The sequence below is a fragment of the Lissotriton vulgaris genome, chromosome 4_2, assembly GCF_964263255.1.
Source record: "Lissotriton vulgaris chromosome 4_2, aLisVul1.2, whole genome shotgun sequence".
NCBI lineage: Eukaryota > Metazoa > Chordata > Amphibia > Caudata > Salamandridae > Lissotriton > Lissotriton vulgaris.
Window position 1 is genome coordinate 16674450 of NC_141692.1, and position 14917 is coordinate 16689366.

The following is a 14917-nucleotide window of genomic DNA, read 5'->3' on the forward strand; positions in this document are numbered from 1 at the left end:
AGTAGACTTTAGTCTCAGACCTGTGTCCGTCTTGTCTTCGGGTAAAGGTTTATCCTTAAAGAAAGCCTGTAGTTTCAGTTTCCTGAAAAAGTCTTGTAATTCTACATTGAGCTTGAAAATGTCAGGTTTCTCGCCATCTAGCACTTTTTTTAATAGTACCAGCCAGAGGTACAGAATAAAGTTTTTTCTTTTTACCCACTGGCCAGGTCCTTTTTAATTTTTCTCACTACACTTCCCACTCACATCCTATTCCTTTCACTTGCACTCAACACACACCACACATAGACTGAACTGTCAACGCTCCCGCGTAGTCGTAGGTCGTAGCGTGCCGCATCCCCTTAGCAGGGTGCGAAGACCCCGATGATGAAGCATGACACCAAGGGGCCTGTTGGTGTGTGAGGGGTATTTTACACAACACTGAGTGTCCCCCTTTCTTTCTTCACCTCTCTTCCCAATAAGTGGTAGGATTCTTCTTGTTTATGTAACAGTGCCCGTGGAGTAGGAATCCTACTTGATACTCTACCTCCCCTCTTTGTTAAATATAACACCCAACACGTGTGGCAGGATCAATTTGTTCTTTAATGAACTCCCGTTGGGCTAAAGGAAGAGAGAATCTCAATAAAGACCACACTTGGGGCGAGTTGTGGCAGATGCGGAATTTCAAGATGGCTGCCGCTGTATTGATGTGGTAGCGGTCCAGTGATTGGAGGGCACCTGTTTGGAAATGTGGTGAGGTGCGCGCTCCTTAACGAGTGCGCACTTCACTAAAGTAAAATCCTAAGAGGTTCGGTAATTCTGTACCTCCGTTGACTTTGGCGTTCAGAGTCTGTAATGCCTATAGAATTATACTATCATTCCCAGAACCTGGAAGAATAATAAATAATACCTTATTCACCGTTCGCAGTAAAGTTTGGAGTGTAAGTTCCGAGGGCTGTGTAAGCGTTATTTCTTGGTGACTTCCTGACTCTGTGACTTCGTGATTTCTCCCGGTTCTAGCTCCTCAGCTTCAGTTAATCCCTGAAGAGCAGAAAACGGCAGACAGCAAAGAAAAGTCTAAATTCAGAGCTAAGTGAAAGACTATTGTTTGTGTTTTAAAAAGTGAAAGAATTTTTAATAAGCAAATGAAAAAATAATATTTGAAAACTTATCTTGTCAAAAGTAACACAACAGCAAACTGTATATATTTTTATTTAGTTCTAAGGAAAATAAAAAGACCATTTAAGTTGTGGAGTTATTTACAATAATAAGAAGACAGACAATAAAAAGCAACCTACAAAAAAGGTTTAAGGACAAATAGGAATTATGTTATCCTAAAGAAAAGTACTTAGAGGAATAAATAGAAGGCAATCTTTAAAAACAAACTGGTAGGTGAGTTATCAGAAAGTAATTAATAAATAGGATAATAACACATAGATACATTCTTAAGGTGTTAAATGTTTTGCAGTTGTAACATTTCCAGTCAAAGAAAAAATCAGAAAAAGACATCAGAAAAGAGAAGAGGGGCAGGTTCAAGAAAAGACTAGGGGTATGTTAAAAAATAATAGATAACACATATCAATAGAGTTAGTGTAGAGTTGATAGGGTGTTAAGTAAGGTATCTTCGGCGAGTAAGTCACCAGGTTGATCAACAGAAAGAGCCTGATAGAAAATCTGAAGGTTCAGAACCAGTCTCTTCTGTTTATTCTTTATTATTTTATCCATTTCCCCTTCCCCCTTTGGGGTTAATTGGAGGCATGATAAAATTCTGTCTCCGAGGAATCCTAGAGAGGGAGTCGGGAGCTAGCATCTTCTGTTCCTGTGCAAGTGACCGGTAAGAGTAATTATTTCACGTTCTGACATTATGCTGTACAGTCTTTGCAACGTGCAAGCAGCCTTCCAGTACTTCATCAATGATGTCCTAGGCAAATTTATTGATCCATGCGTCAAAGTTTACATCAACAACATTCTAATTTTTTTGACTCAGTCGAAGATCACCAAAACCAGGTCTGAGCTGTTTTACAACGTTTACGAGAAAACTCCCTATACATTAAACTGGAGAAATGATTGTTCAACAACGATATAGTGGAATTCCTGGGCTTCATATAATCACCTGCAGATGTGAGAATGGACAAGAAGAAGGTGAAGGCTATAACAGAGTGGAAATTACCTACTAGTGTCAAGGAGGTCATAGCTTTATTGGATTTTCCAACTTTTACCGCTGATTCATTCAAGGATTCTCCCAGAATATTCTTCCTTTAACTCGTCATCTAAAGATAGAAGTTCAGTTCAAACGGTCCGTAGAAGCTGAATATGCCTTTAAATTGATGAAGGACAGCTTCACCACAGCACCCGTTTTACTTCATGCAGATCCCTCTGAGCCTTTCTATCTGGAGACAGATGCTTCGTATCTGGCCATCGGACTAATACATTCACAAAAGAACAAAGAGATGGAACAGTTACACCCAGTGGCGTATCGCTCCCGTATGCTCAATCCTATGGAATGTAATTATACAATTACAGAGAAACAACTCTTGGCAATCAAAGATGCCTTCAAAGATTGGAGTCACTATTTAATGGGAGCTAAACATACCGTAACAGTGTTTACGGATCACCGCAATCTGAACTTTCTGCGATCCACCTGTACACTCATGCCACATCAACTTCGTTGGTCTCTATATTTTGCAGACTTCGATTTCGTAATCATCTTTCGTCCAGGATCTAAGAATGGAAAGGCTGATGTAGTCTCTCGTTTTGGCCCCAAAAATCAAACTCCTGTCATTAAAACCCAACAAATCATACGTTATGTTATGTTATGTTATGTTATGTTATTTATACTTTTGTATAGCGCAACGGTTACTCAAAAAGAGTGTCCCGGCGCTTTGGGTAAGGAGAACTGATTCACAATAACATAACACATTAAAAACAACAGAAAGCACACAAGACAGAAGAGGGGACTGCTACAGGACTACTGAGTGAACAACCAGGTCTTAAGACCTCTCCTAAACTCAAGCAGACTTGAAGCCCCCCTAAGAGGGAGCGGGAGCGAATTCCACATCTGTGGGGCCAGCAGGCTGAAGGAACGGCCACCCAGGCGCGCTCTCTTAACACGAGGAACAGCCGCCAAGAGCAAAGATTCTGATCTCAGAGAACAAGCAGGATGGTAAAAAGCCAGTCTCTTTTGAAGATACCTTGCTCCCACCGCATTGAGAGCCTTATATGCCAGAGTCAGAGCCTTAAAGGCGATCGTTTACGGATGGGTAGCCAGTGCAGAGTCGACAACAGGCCCGAGGCGCTGGCACGTCTGTTTAGACCAAAGATGGCCCTGGCAGCTGCGTTCTGCGCAACTTGAAGACGCTGCAACAGGTACTCTGGTAGGCCCAGGTAAAGAATGTTGGCATAATCCAACCTGGAACCTATCAGGGCCTGTACAGTCAGCTTCCTGTGCTCCTCCGACAGAAGAGGCAAGAACCTCCGCAACATCTTTAATAGGCCGAAGCAGGTGCCGGTCACTCCAAGGATCTGGGCTTTCATCGTCAGCCCCTTGTCCATCTTAACCCCCAAGTTTTTAGCCATAGGGGAAGAACCGGACGGAGGGAACATATCGATGGGCCACCAGGCCTGCCAGCTCGGCTCCGTATCGCACCCGAAAAAGAGTACCTCCGATTTATCGGAATTGCACTTGAGGCTGTTCAGTTGGAACCATGTGAACACCGCCCCAAGGCAATTCCGGATACTCTCCCCGTCAAAGTCAGCCCCTCTCTCACAAGAAAAGAGGAGCTGGGTGTCGTCGGCATACGACACGATCCGGGCGCCAAACGACTCCACCACCGCCGCCAAGGGGGTCATAAAGATGTTGAAAAGGGTTGGGCTCAATATGGAGCCCTGAGGGACCCCAACTCCCAAAGGCGGCATGGCGGCGGTGTCAGGCGGCGTCCAGATCATATTTACCTACTAAGGAACTCCAGTTGAAGGCAATGCAAGAATGCCACAACAACCCTCTGGCAGGCTACAAAGGTGTCTCCAAAACCGAAGAGTTACTTAGACGTAGTTTCTGGTGGCCATACATGTGCTGAGACATCCATCAATATGCTCTGAGTGGTGAAAATTGTGCACAGGAAAAACCAGACAGGCAGGCTCCAAAAGGTCTCCTACAACCCATGCAAACCCCCCCACATCCTTGGCACATGGTCTACCTGGACTTAATTGTAGATTGGCCCTCTTCTTATGAGTCAGTATTTCACCTATACGGCTATGCCCAACCCTGCAGGAACGACGATAGTCCCAGTCCCCCCCTCCTACCCCTGCAGCAACCACTGATTCACAAAAACAACGAACTTGCCACACGAGCACCAGGAGAGGGTGGGAGAGAGAAAGAGGAAAGGAGAACACAGCTCCACGTCCGAGTTCTTCTGGAACCATACAAAGGACAAGAAACCCAAAGCTGCACCTATAACACAAGAACAATGAATCTCAACATGGGAGAGTAACAACATATGAAGAAAATGTCTCTGTGCCCTTACATGTGCAAGCCCATTACCAAATGACAAAGAAAAGGATGTCTTACCAGTTTATGGAACAATAGTTGCAGAAGACCTAAGCATCCGTTTCTTCACTGGTATTCATTGTCTCTCTCCATTGTAAATATTGTGGTATGAGGGAAAAAAGCCTCTAGCATAAAAACCCCTCAATACCCACATATAGTATTAATAGCTCCAATCCTCCCACTAGGAAACGAACAAAAACAAAAGTAGTGGCCACCAAATTGCAGTATGCCCGGAGAAAACCAGGACGCTATCATCCGATAGACCGTCCCGCGTTTCTGCCCGAACTCCACATAACGATGAAGAGAAAAAACACAAAACCCGAAAATACCCCTAGGGTGTATACGTTGCCGCGCGTACACCGAAAGTCCTCCGCTCAGGCCACACAGAAGCCTGCATCAAGGTTCCTTGCCGCCTCCTTCTTCTCTCCTTCCAAATAGTGCCCGCACAGTCCCAAGAACCGGCAAACAACGCGGAGCAAAAGCATGTATCCCAACTCCTGGCCAGAGACGATGTCCTCAAGGATCCAAGACACATGAAAAGGAAAGGGTCCAGAACAGCAGCCAATCCGGGTAGGTGATACAAAACAAGTAAAGAAACCAAGCACCTCACTAGTGCTATCGGCTCCTATTTAAAGGGCAACAGTAATCAAGGAAACCAACCCATGCATAAGCACAGAGACAGGACTAAGGCACGATGGACTAGCAGGATGATTTCTAACATTATGGTTATAATACAATTCTTGTGGTAGTGGACACTTTTAGAAAGGTGGCACACTTTGTACCTTTCAAGGGCACACCCAGTGCTAAACAACATTCCCAACTTTTCAATCAGCATATCATTCGCCTACATGGTATTCCAAAGGTACTCATTCCAGACAGGGTATCCCAGTTTCTATCCAAATTTGGGAAGGACTACATCAAAGGCCTTAATATAGACCATCGTTATTCTTCCAGTTTTCACCTAGATACTGATGGCCAGACTGAGCGCATTAATCAAGAACTAGAACCACAACTACAGCTTTATGTGTTATATGAGGAGGGTGATTGGCCTGACCAGTGGGGTACTCCTACAATAACGCTCTAAATGTATCTACTGGTCCCTCTCCTTTCTTTGTAAACACAGGTAGACATCCTAAATCTCATGCTAATTTTGATAGGATATATGTCCCAGCTGTCTAAGATATTGCTCAACAGATGACTAAAATCTACCACTCTGTAATCCAGATCTTGTTGATTGCGAAGGATAGTTATAAACACTTCGCTGATCGTAAACGTAAAAAATAACCTGATCTTCAGGTAGGAGACTTGGTTTAGTTGAGCACTAAAAATCTGAGACTCAAGGGTTCATGTAAATTCCAGTCTCATTTTATGGGTCCCTATCCCATTGAGAAGGTCATCAACCCTGTCAATTATCAATTATCCCTCCCAGGCACTACTAAAATTCACCCAGGGTTTCATATTTCTCTCCTCAAACCCATTCAATCAGGTTTGCGTAGAAGTTCCTCTCCGGATCTATTAATCCTTAATGGTGAGGTGGAGAATGAGGTTAAACGCATTTTTGATTCACAATTCGTTCGTAATGAACTCTTCTACCTCATTGATTGGAAAGGTTATGGACCTGATGAGCGGTCTTGGGAAAAAAGCACTAATGTCTATGCCCCTCGATTAATTAGAGCCTTCCACGCCAAATTACCTACCAAACCATGACCGGAGAAAACCCCGTTGGGAGGGGGTACTGTCAGGGCTCACGGTAGGTTTCCTTCTCCTAATCTCACTCTGGCTACTATTTCTCCCTCACAATTTCAGCAGAAGGCAGTTTGTCCCCTTAGCTGGAGCGCTAGTTGGCACCACAGAAATTTCAACATGGCCGTCAACATTCCAAAACTGCGATAACATATCACAGTTTAGCAGTCTAGTCTTTAGAATTAATGAAAGCCAGGTGAAGTATGCGTCAACATTCCACAGCACACTTCACTAAAGAAATTACTGAGTGAACATCTGTTCCTTAGGTGTCGCGAAAGTCAGTTAGGGTAGTTGTGTTTTAAATCGGGTTTAGATCGTCGGAATACATTTACTTCATGAAATAAGGTCAGTGTATTAATAAATAATGCATGCCCCTTAGGAAATTGAGAGTTAAGATAATTAGCTCTCCACAGAAAACACAAAAGCATTTAAAACTCTTAGTTGCACTACTGTCAGGGAAGTACAGAACACATGATAAACTGAAGGTTAACCAGTTTATGTTCCTTATTTCACCACAAATGCCCCTAGCGCCATGCAGTTTGGAGTTAATTTGTTAAAGAAAATTCAAGCCAAATAAACAATAAGAGGTCAAAGCTTTAACCAAGCGGGCGAATGAAATCAGTATCATCACCGAGCAATACCCATAAAAGTTACCCAACCAAAGTTCAAAAGAATCCTTTCATCTTCCCAATATAGGGGCATATTAGCACGGAGATGCGACAATTATCGCAAATTGCTCTCAGCGCGATTTGCATTATTGCAGTCTATCGCTGGATTTCTGCCCCGGGTTTGCGTAGTATTATCAATGCCTTTCACCGAGGCGATGTGAAGTCCAGCGATAGAGGGTGAGAAGTAGCATTAGTGTGCAAAAATCTGCGATAATTATCCTGCAAAAACGAAAACCTTGATAATAGACAGGTGTAGACCTAGCCTTTCAATCCTCCTCCCATGTTACAGATAGCTAAGTAGAAATTTTTGCAGTAGTTAACATCCAGCATTAAAGCGGCCTTAGCACGACTTTAACAATGGCTTCGCAGGTCTGGGGCATTCTTTTAAATATAGCGAAGCCGTGTTTGCGAGGTTATGACATGATGTTATGTGGGGGACGCCTACTTTGCATGTCATTAGCGATATTAATCGCTGACATGCAAAGTAGCAAGGAAATAAGCGCTAACTCTTGTTAGTGTGTCCTTGTAAATAGGGTGATGACCAAATCGCAGCTTTTTCGGCGCTATGTGCCAAAAAAGCGGCAATATCTCCTTTGATGATATCCCCCATAATTCTTAGCGTGGAGCTTCACAGCTAATTCAGTGGAAAAGAAGGTTTATGGCAGCAGTTTCTAAATTAACAGAAAAAATCAAAAAGGAAGTCCAATCACAGTGAGTACTGTTAGATGATGGATAGAATAATACAATCTCCCTTAAATCAATAAATAAGCAAGTGCTTACCACAATTTCCCTTGCTAAATAGCCACCAACTAAGAACTGCTGCAGGACGTTCCTGAAACAGAAAAAGAAAAGAAAAGAGCTAAGTGAAAATCTTCTCGTACCAACTATACGACTATATGAGAAGTAGGAAGAGCAGTAGGCTTCCCAAATTCTCCTGGTAAGATACCTTTTCTAATGTAAAAAGGGAAGTGAATCACAAGGAAGTTTAGAGTATATGCTAAATGTGTATTTTATAAAGGCCTGCAACAAGTAAGAAGAAAAGAAGACCTTGCAGAACAGGCAGAGCGCAGGAAGCTATCTCTTTTCTGTCCCCAACCCCTTGCACCGCTTAGAACTTACCTGTGACGAAATGTTAAAGGCCTAGGAGGAAAGTTTCTGAGAAGGGCATTGGAACTAACGTCATTCTGCTCCTGTGTGGTTTAGATAGAGAAAAATACTGGCCCTGACACTTACTGCAGGGATTCTGTAGACAAGTACCCAGACAAGGTCCTTGGTATGCCTTACAGCAGGGACTCTTGAGACAAGTGAATTACACAAAAAAGGTTCTTGGAATGCCCCACAGCAGGGACTCTGGAGGCAAGTGCCCAGAAAAGGTCCTTGGGATCCCTCACACCTGGGACTATTATTATTTGGGATGTATAGAGCGTATGACTGGCCGAGGGCTCCTGGGAAGGCCTCATGAAAGGGACTCTTGAGACAAGTGCCCAGACAAGGTCCTTAGGATGCCTCATTGCTAGGACCCTTGAAACAAGTATCTAAACAAGATCCTTGGGATGCCTCACAGTAGGGACTCTTGAGATAAGTGACCAGACAAGGTCCTTAAGATGCCTTACATCAGGGATTCTTTAGACAAGTGTCTGGACAAGGTGCCTGGTATGCCTCACAGTTGGAACTCTTGAAACAAATGCCCGGATAAGGTCCGTTAGATGCCTCAAGACAGGGACACTTGAGAAAAGTACCCTGAACAGGTCCTTTGGATACCCCACGGCAGCGACTCTTGAGATAGGTACCTGGACCAAGGACTTTGGATTGCTAAAGGGCATGGACATTTGATACAAGTGCCCCAATAAGGTCCTTGGGAGGCCTCATGGCAGGGACTCTTGAGACAAGTGCCTGTACACGGTTCTTGGGATGCTTCACAGCAGGGACTCTAGAGACAAGTGCCCAGACAATGTCCTTGGGATGCCTCACGGCAGGTTCTCTAGACTCAAGTGCCCGTACAAGGTCCTTTTGGATGCCTTACGGCAGGCAATCTTGAGAAAAGTGACCGGACAAGGCCCTTGGGATGCCTCACGGTGGGGACTCTTGAGACAAGTGCCTGTACACAGTTCTTGGGATGCTTCACAGCAGGGACTCTAGAGACAAGTGCCCGGACAAGGTCCTAGGATGCCTCATGGCAGTAACACTTGATACACGCGCCCGGATATGGTGCGTGGAATGCCTTACGGCTGGGACTCTTGGTACAAGTGCCTGTAAAAGGTCCTTGGGATACCTCACTAAAGGTACTATTGAGACAAGTGCCCAGACAATGTCCCTGGGATGCCTCACGGCAGGTTCTCTAGACTCAAGTGCCCTTACAAGGTCCTTTTGGATGCCTTACCACAGGGAATCTTGAGACAAGTGACCGGACAAGGCCCTTGGGATGCCTCACGGTGGGGACTCTTGAAACAAGTGCCTGGACAAGGTCCTTGGGATGCCTCAGAGTTGATACTCTTGAGACAAGTGCCTGGACAAGTTCCTTGGGATGCCTTACTGCTGTGAATCTTGAGACAAGTGCCCAGACAACGTCCTTGGGATGCCTCACTGCAGGTTCTCTTGAGACATGTGCCCGGACAAGGTCATTTAGGATGCCTTATATCTGTGACTCTTGAGTCACGTCCCCATACAATGTCCTTGGGATGCCTCACAGTTGGGACTCTTGAGAAAAGTATCCAGACAAGGTCCTTCTGGATGCATTACCACATGGACTCAGATACATGCCCAGACAACGTCTTTGGCATGCCTCCAGGCAGGGACTTTTGAGAAACGCGCCCAGACAACACCTTGGGATGCCTCATGGCAGAGATACTTGAGGGCACACAAAAGAGTAAGAAATGGTCACTGCTAGGCAGACAAGGCACTTTTCACCTAGGCATGGCCACAGGGACATGAACACCACACAATTGGTAGCAAGTAGAAGCCCCGAAGCCGCAACCGGGTGGACTACGTGACAGAAGTAGAGCTGTCATAGCAATTGAAAGCAATTTATGACAACCTTGAAGGGACATCATGACTCTAAGGTTGATGCATTGCAGGAATAGGTAAGTTATGGTTATTAATATGGAATAAAGTATAGGATGTACACTGTATAACTTGTTATGAGATGACTTGCGTTGTAATCCAAAATAAGCCAGAACTGAGCATGTTTATGACCAATACCATGATGACAAGTGTGTACCAACTAATGATGTGAATAAACTGTGGCAGTCAGTTCTAATGCCAGAAATGTTGTGGTCTTCATAATTGATGGGAAAGAAGGAATAGCCGAAGGCCCGTGAGATCCTCCCACAGCTGGGGGGGGGGGGGGTGTTAGTGGGAAGAAGGCACCAGACAGCAGCAGCAAGAGTTGGAAAAGAGAGACTAGGAAAAGTAGTGCAGAAGTGACAATGAGAGATAAAGCTCAGAGCAAGTAGACAGCAAAGGGTGAGTGTTATGAGAAACTGTCAAATAGTCTAGAAAATAAGGAAAATAGCGGTGCAAAGGGCAACGAGAGTGGAGAAACAATAGGGAGCAAGGGAGTGAGAGGGAGGATGAAGTAGAAGGTGAGAAAGAAAAGGAGGATAAGCTGTGGGGCCTTGAACAACACTGGAGCTGGGCACAAAATGTGATGGCCTCAAGGGCCCAGGTGCCAGCCAGGCAGGGGTCAAGTGTCATCGGCTTCATGGCTGGCTTGCTCTGCATCTGCCAGTAAGTAGAAATGAGGGGAGAATTAGAACATTGTGGAAACCACCCCTGGGGTGGAAGGAAGACACAAAGTAGAGCAGAATGTAGAGAGTGTGTAAGAGGACATAGATGGTGAAACAAATTTAAAAAAACGTCAATGAAATTGGAACATTAGATGGGTAAGTCTTCATTAGCCCAATTCACAAAGGTACATTACCTTTTAAGTAACTTTGCAACGTTTGGCTGACACAAGATCTGAGTGGAAGTTACTAATCAAAAACAAATATTAAAACATTAGTAAGTGCAGCACCACACAGGGCCAATCATTGCTACTGAAACACCTTCCATTAGAAAATAATGGATGTATTAGATTGAGATAAAACCCCATAGAAAATAATGTTAATTCAATTATTGAATGTTCAAAATGCAAATAAATATACATTAAGTTTATTTTTACCTCAATTTCTAAGTTACAAATGAGTGTATTAAATCTTCTTACAATTATTTTTTTTAGACTTACTATTTTTTTATATATTTTTAGAATCAATTTATATTTGGATTTAGTAGCATAAAATGCAAGGGTGCATTTCATATTTTCGCATCATTGATATGTGTGTGTATTGTTGCCCATACTACTCACATACATGAAGCATAAATCAAGCTAGTGAGCTACTCAAACCAATCACAATTCTACAGCACTCACTGATAACAAATCCTTTTTATAGACAAACATTAATTTGAGTAATCTGGGACTCAAGAGAGAAATATAGCATTTCTGTAATTGCATACAAAGTGGGGTGTCTAAAGCTATTATTGTGAGAATATGGTGATTGATACATGACTTAGCACCATTTTAATGAACAGAAATATGCTTCTCAATTCCTGTACTTGGATGTTTCAGTGCCTCCTTTAGACAACACACCTAACGGATACATGTGTGAAGATTGTTTCAATGACCAGTCCGCGGACCCTTGCACAGCAACTGGAGTGGTTCAGTGCACCGGGAAGCAGAACGCCTGTGTCGGCTTCTCTGGAACTGCCTCCAGGCCTGGTGAGATTCAATAATTCTTGCAGTTAAGTGTTATATATCCTGCAGCACTACTCTTCATGAATTCCAGCTATTAATTTAGATTGTAATTCAAGGCAAGTGATTTGCAACTCATAGAAACTCACTGAATGTCTTTAGCAAGTATCATATTCTACAAAACACAAAGCACACATCATGTAGATCTACCTTATGTTTTTTTTGGTTATGTTTATAACCTGGTATCTGATCAGACGGTCATCATATGGTGGCAATGTCCTTTCAAAAATGTTTGTTTTTTTGTGAACAGCAGTGTTTGTGAAATTAAGTCTAAGGCTCCCGGGGTGTGTGTGTCTTGTTACATCCATCCTACCCCTTGATAGCAGTCGCTGCACTTCAACAGTTCCATCAGACTCCTTCATCAGCTTGGCCTTCACTGCATTGGATGGCGCTTGTCAATGTCTCCCAGTAAAGACTATGAGCATAGCTGATAAAGCATTTAAATGGACATGGATAACCCTTGTTTAGGATAAAATGTAATCTATACATCCCAGCGGTCAGCTTTGCTCCTCTAACATTTGTCCTTTAGGTCTTAATCTAAGTCATTCACCTGTTGTACTGGGAAAACTCAGTTGCTACTGCCAGAAGGCCAACTATTGTAGCATGCTTGTGTAATATCCAAATTACATTCCATTACGTGTTATAATATACCATGACATGGCTGAATGATGCAGTTCAGGGAGTTATGAGATGCACACATTAATGACTTCTTACTGATAATTAAACCTGGGCTTTGAAAATGTATTTAATGTGATTAAGCAAAGTCAGTAAAAACACAGTCAAGTGAAATCATTTCAAATCAAATTATAGATTGTAAATCATTTTGGCCAAGCTGCCTGTTCAGGACACATATTGTGTTAGATTTCTCAGGACCAGGATGAAAAAAGTGTGTCCAGTCCTATCAATTCTTGGAAAGAAACATTGTGGTCTATAAGAGCCAATTGAGCAGAGCTTGGTCTGCACTTTGCTATCTAAGGAAGCATGAGGCTGATGGGGTGAACAATCACAACCAAGGCTTCCATTTGAGACCCAAATGTCAGGTGTGCTTTGCTAACATGAAGATGGTGGGTAGAAGGGTGGTTCCACTTCTTGACGATAGATGGCAAACCTTCAAATGACATAAAGGTGATAATAAATGTCATAACTTCAGATAATCTAAATGAGCAAAATCATGCATATGACTAATTCAACTGGAGTGAGACAAAAACATGTTTATGATTTCATTAGTACTGGAGTGTATCATTCCCAGGAGAGTGTCTACTGGATTTGAAAATATTACTATCATGGTTGTCATAAGTAAAGGTAGTAAAAAATGTGAGCCCATTTTAAAAAGTTAGAAACCCATTTGTAAAATTTCCATGAATGAGTTATCCCTCCACAAGTGAATTTCAGGGCATTTTATATTGTATCACAAGTATTGATATAAGAAAAAGGTAATGACTAATTCCATTGATTGGAAAAATAAGTCTACACAGCCCTACTCATAATGTATTTATCCAATGCCATGATCTGCAGAACTGAAGGTGAAAATGTGAATACAATAGGTGCAGCTGCCAAACACTGTTTACAACCAAGAGAGGGCATCACATTCATGCCAAATTTAGAACTAGAACACAAATCCTTGTCATGTAAAGAGATCCATTACTGTGTTTGATATGATTTTCCCAAAGCTCCAAAATGCCAGTTGATGTACAACCCTATAACTACAAAATCTAAGCACACTACATCCACAAGATTCCTTTTCATTTGACATTTGGTTGTCCTGCCTGTTGGGGGAAGAGATGATAGGATATATTTGTAGATGTCAAACAATACCATCCCCTCATTCTCTGCAATTCTTACCTTTCTGCTGTGACTACATGACCATCATACAGGTCATCCCCAGGGAGCCCTTCATAATACCCTCTGAAATAATGAGAAGATATGGAAGTTAGTGAGGGTCAAGTGACTAGAAAGGTGCTAATCCAACATTACAACATTTGCCACTCTGTCTCAAATACCCATAATGTAAATGCTCAGTAATTCGCTGCTGGTGTCAGACCCAGCCATGACACACCTGCCTCTTGGCATGTGTACAAGTCCAAGCTATTTGAGAGAACTCACACTCATTAACACACCACTGAAGTACACAGGTATTTTTAGTTGTAAGCTGGAATTAAGTCCACCATAAGAGTTTGCACACAGAGATAATAAATAAAAATAAATCATACTTTCTGCCATGAAGGTAGTAAACCTCATGGCTGCATTTTAATTAATAACAACTGAATAGTCTTGGTTTTCAGTTGAATGAAATGTGCGAAGTGTCTAATATTCTTTGCAAAGTAAAAAAGTAAAAAAGGAGTCCAGTAACGGTATAACATAACATGATTTCTCACATAATCTCTATCAAATAATATGAGACTATTACGTACCAGTCAGGCTGACAGTGTCCTTGTCCCATGCAGAGCTCTTAATTATCACCATGAGGACATGTATGGACCATTTGTAACGCTTACAATTCAACAATAAACCCCAGGCCCTGGAACCTGGCCCAGGTGGCCTCCAACAATTACTGTTGTGGGTCGGCAGCCAATCAGAGTCCTTGGGCACTGGGATGGAAGTGATTTCCTTCCTAAATGCATAAAATATTGATCTAACAGCAATGTTAATGACTGATTATTGTTTGTGTTTTTCAACAGGTGAATCTGGGAGAGAGTATACCTTCAAAGGATGCGCTTCGCAAGATTTCTGCAAACTTGGAGTTTTCAACCTGGCAGGATCGCAAGTCTACGATTATGGTTTAAAGTGTGCCCCTGCCCTGAAAGCTTGAAACCTTCGTTCATACCCCATAGGCACTCCTACTCCAGCTTAGTAATTGTTGGTTTACACATTCCTAAGGCTCTACAAGTATGTGGAATGCAGTTTCTGGTCTTGTGATGAGGAATCATATGAACTCATGTAAGCCTCTCTGAGACACAGTGTACAATGTGCTCTGTACAATCCAGGCTGACATGCTTTTAAACAACAGCTTCTCTATTCAGCCATCTTAAGCACCTGGGCATCTCAGAGGTTTATCTCAGATTCATGCATTGAGTGGTCCAAGCCCTGCCCTGCAATCACCCATCAATACTGTCTCATGGTTGAAGAAGGAGCTTTTCCTGATGTGCTATTAATGCTGACTTCATTAGTAGCCATGAACAACTATTCCTGTTTTTCTTC

At 42.8% G+C, this 14917-nt stretch overlaps 1 protein-coding gene across 1 annotated transcript in view; it reads left to right on the forward strand.

The window, feature by feature from the left end:
- LOC147718147 (phospholipase A2 inhibitor and Ly6/PLAUR domain-containing protein-like) overlaps positions 1 to 14528 on the forward strand; it is a 38388-nt gene extending 23860 nt beyond the window's left edge. Inside the window, exons 4-5 of the mRNA XM_086919222.1 lie at positions 11537 to 11686; positions 14398 to 14528. Of these exons, the coding sequence (XP_086775348.1) occupies positions 11537 to 11686; positions 14398 to 14528 (281 nt within the window). The remainder of the gene's footprint in view (positions 1 to 11536; positions 11687 to 14397) is intronic.
- The last annotated feature ends 389 nt before the right edge of the window (positions 14529 to 14917 follow it).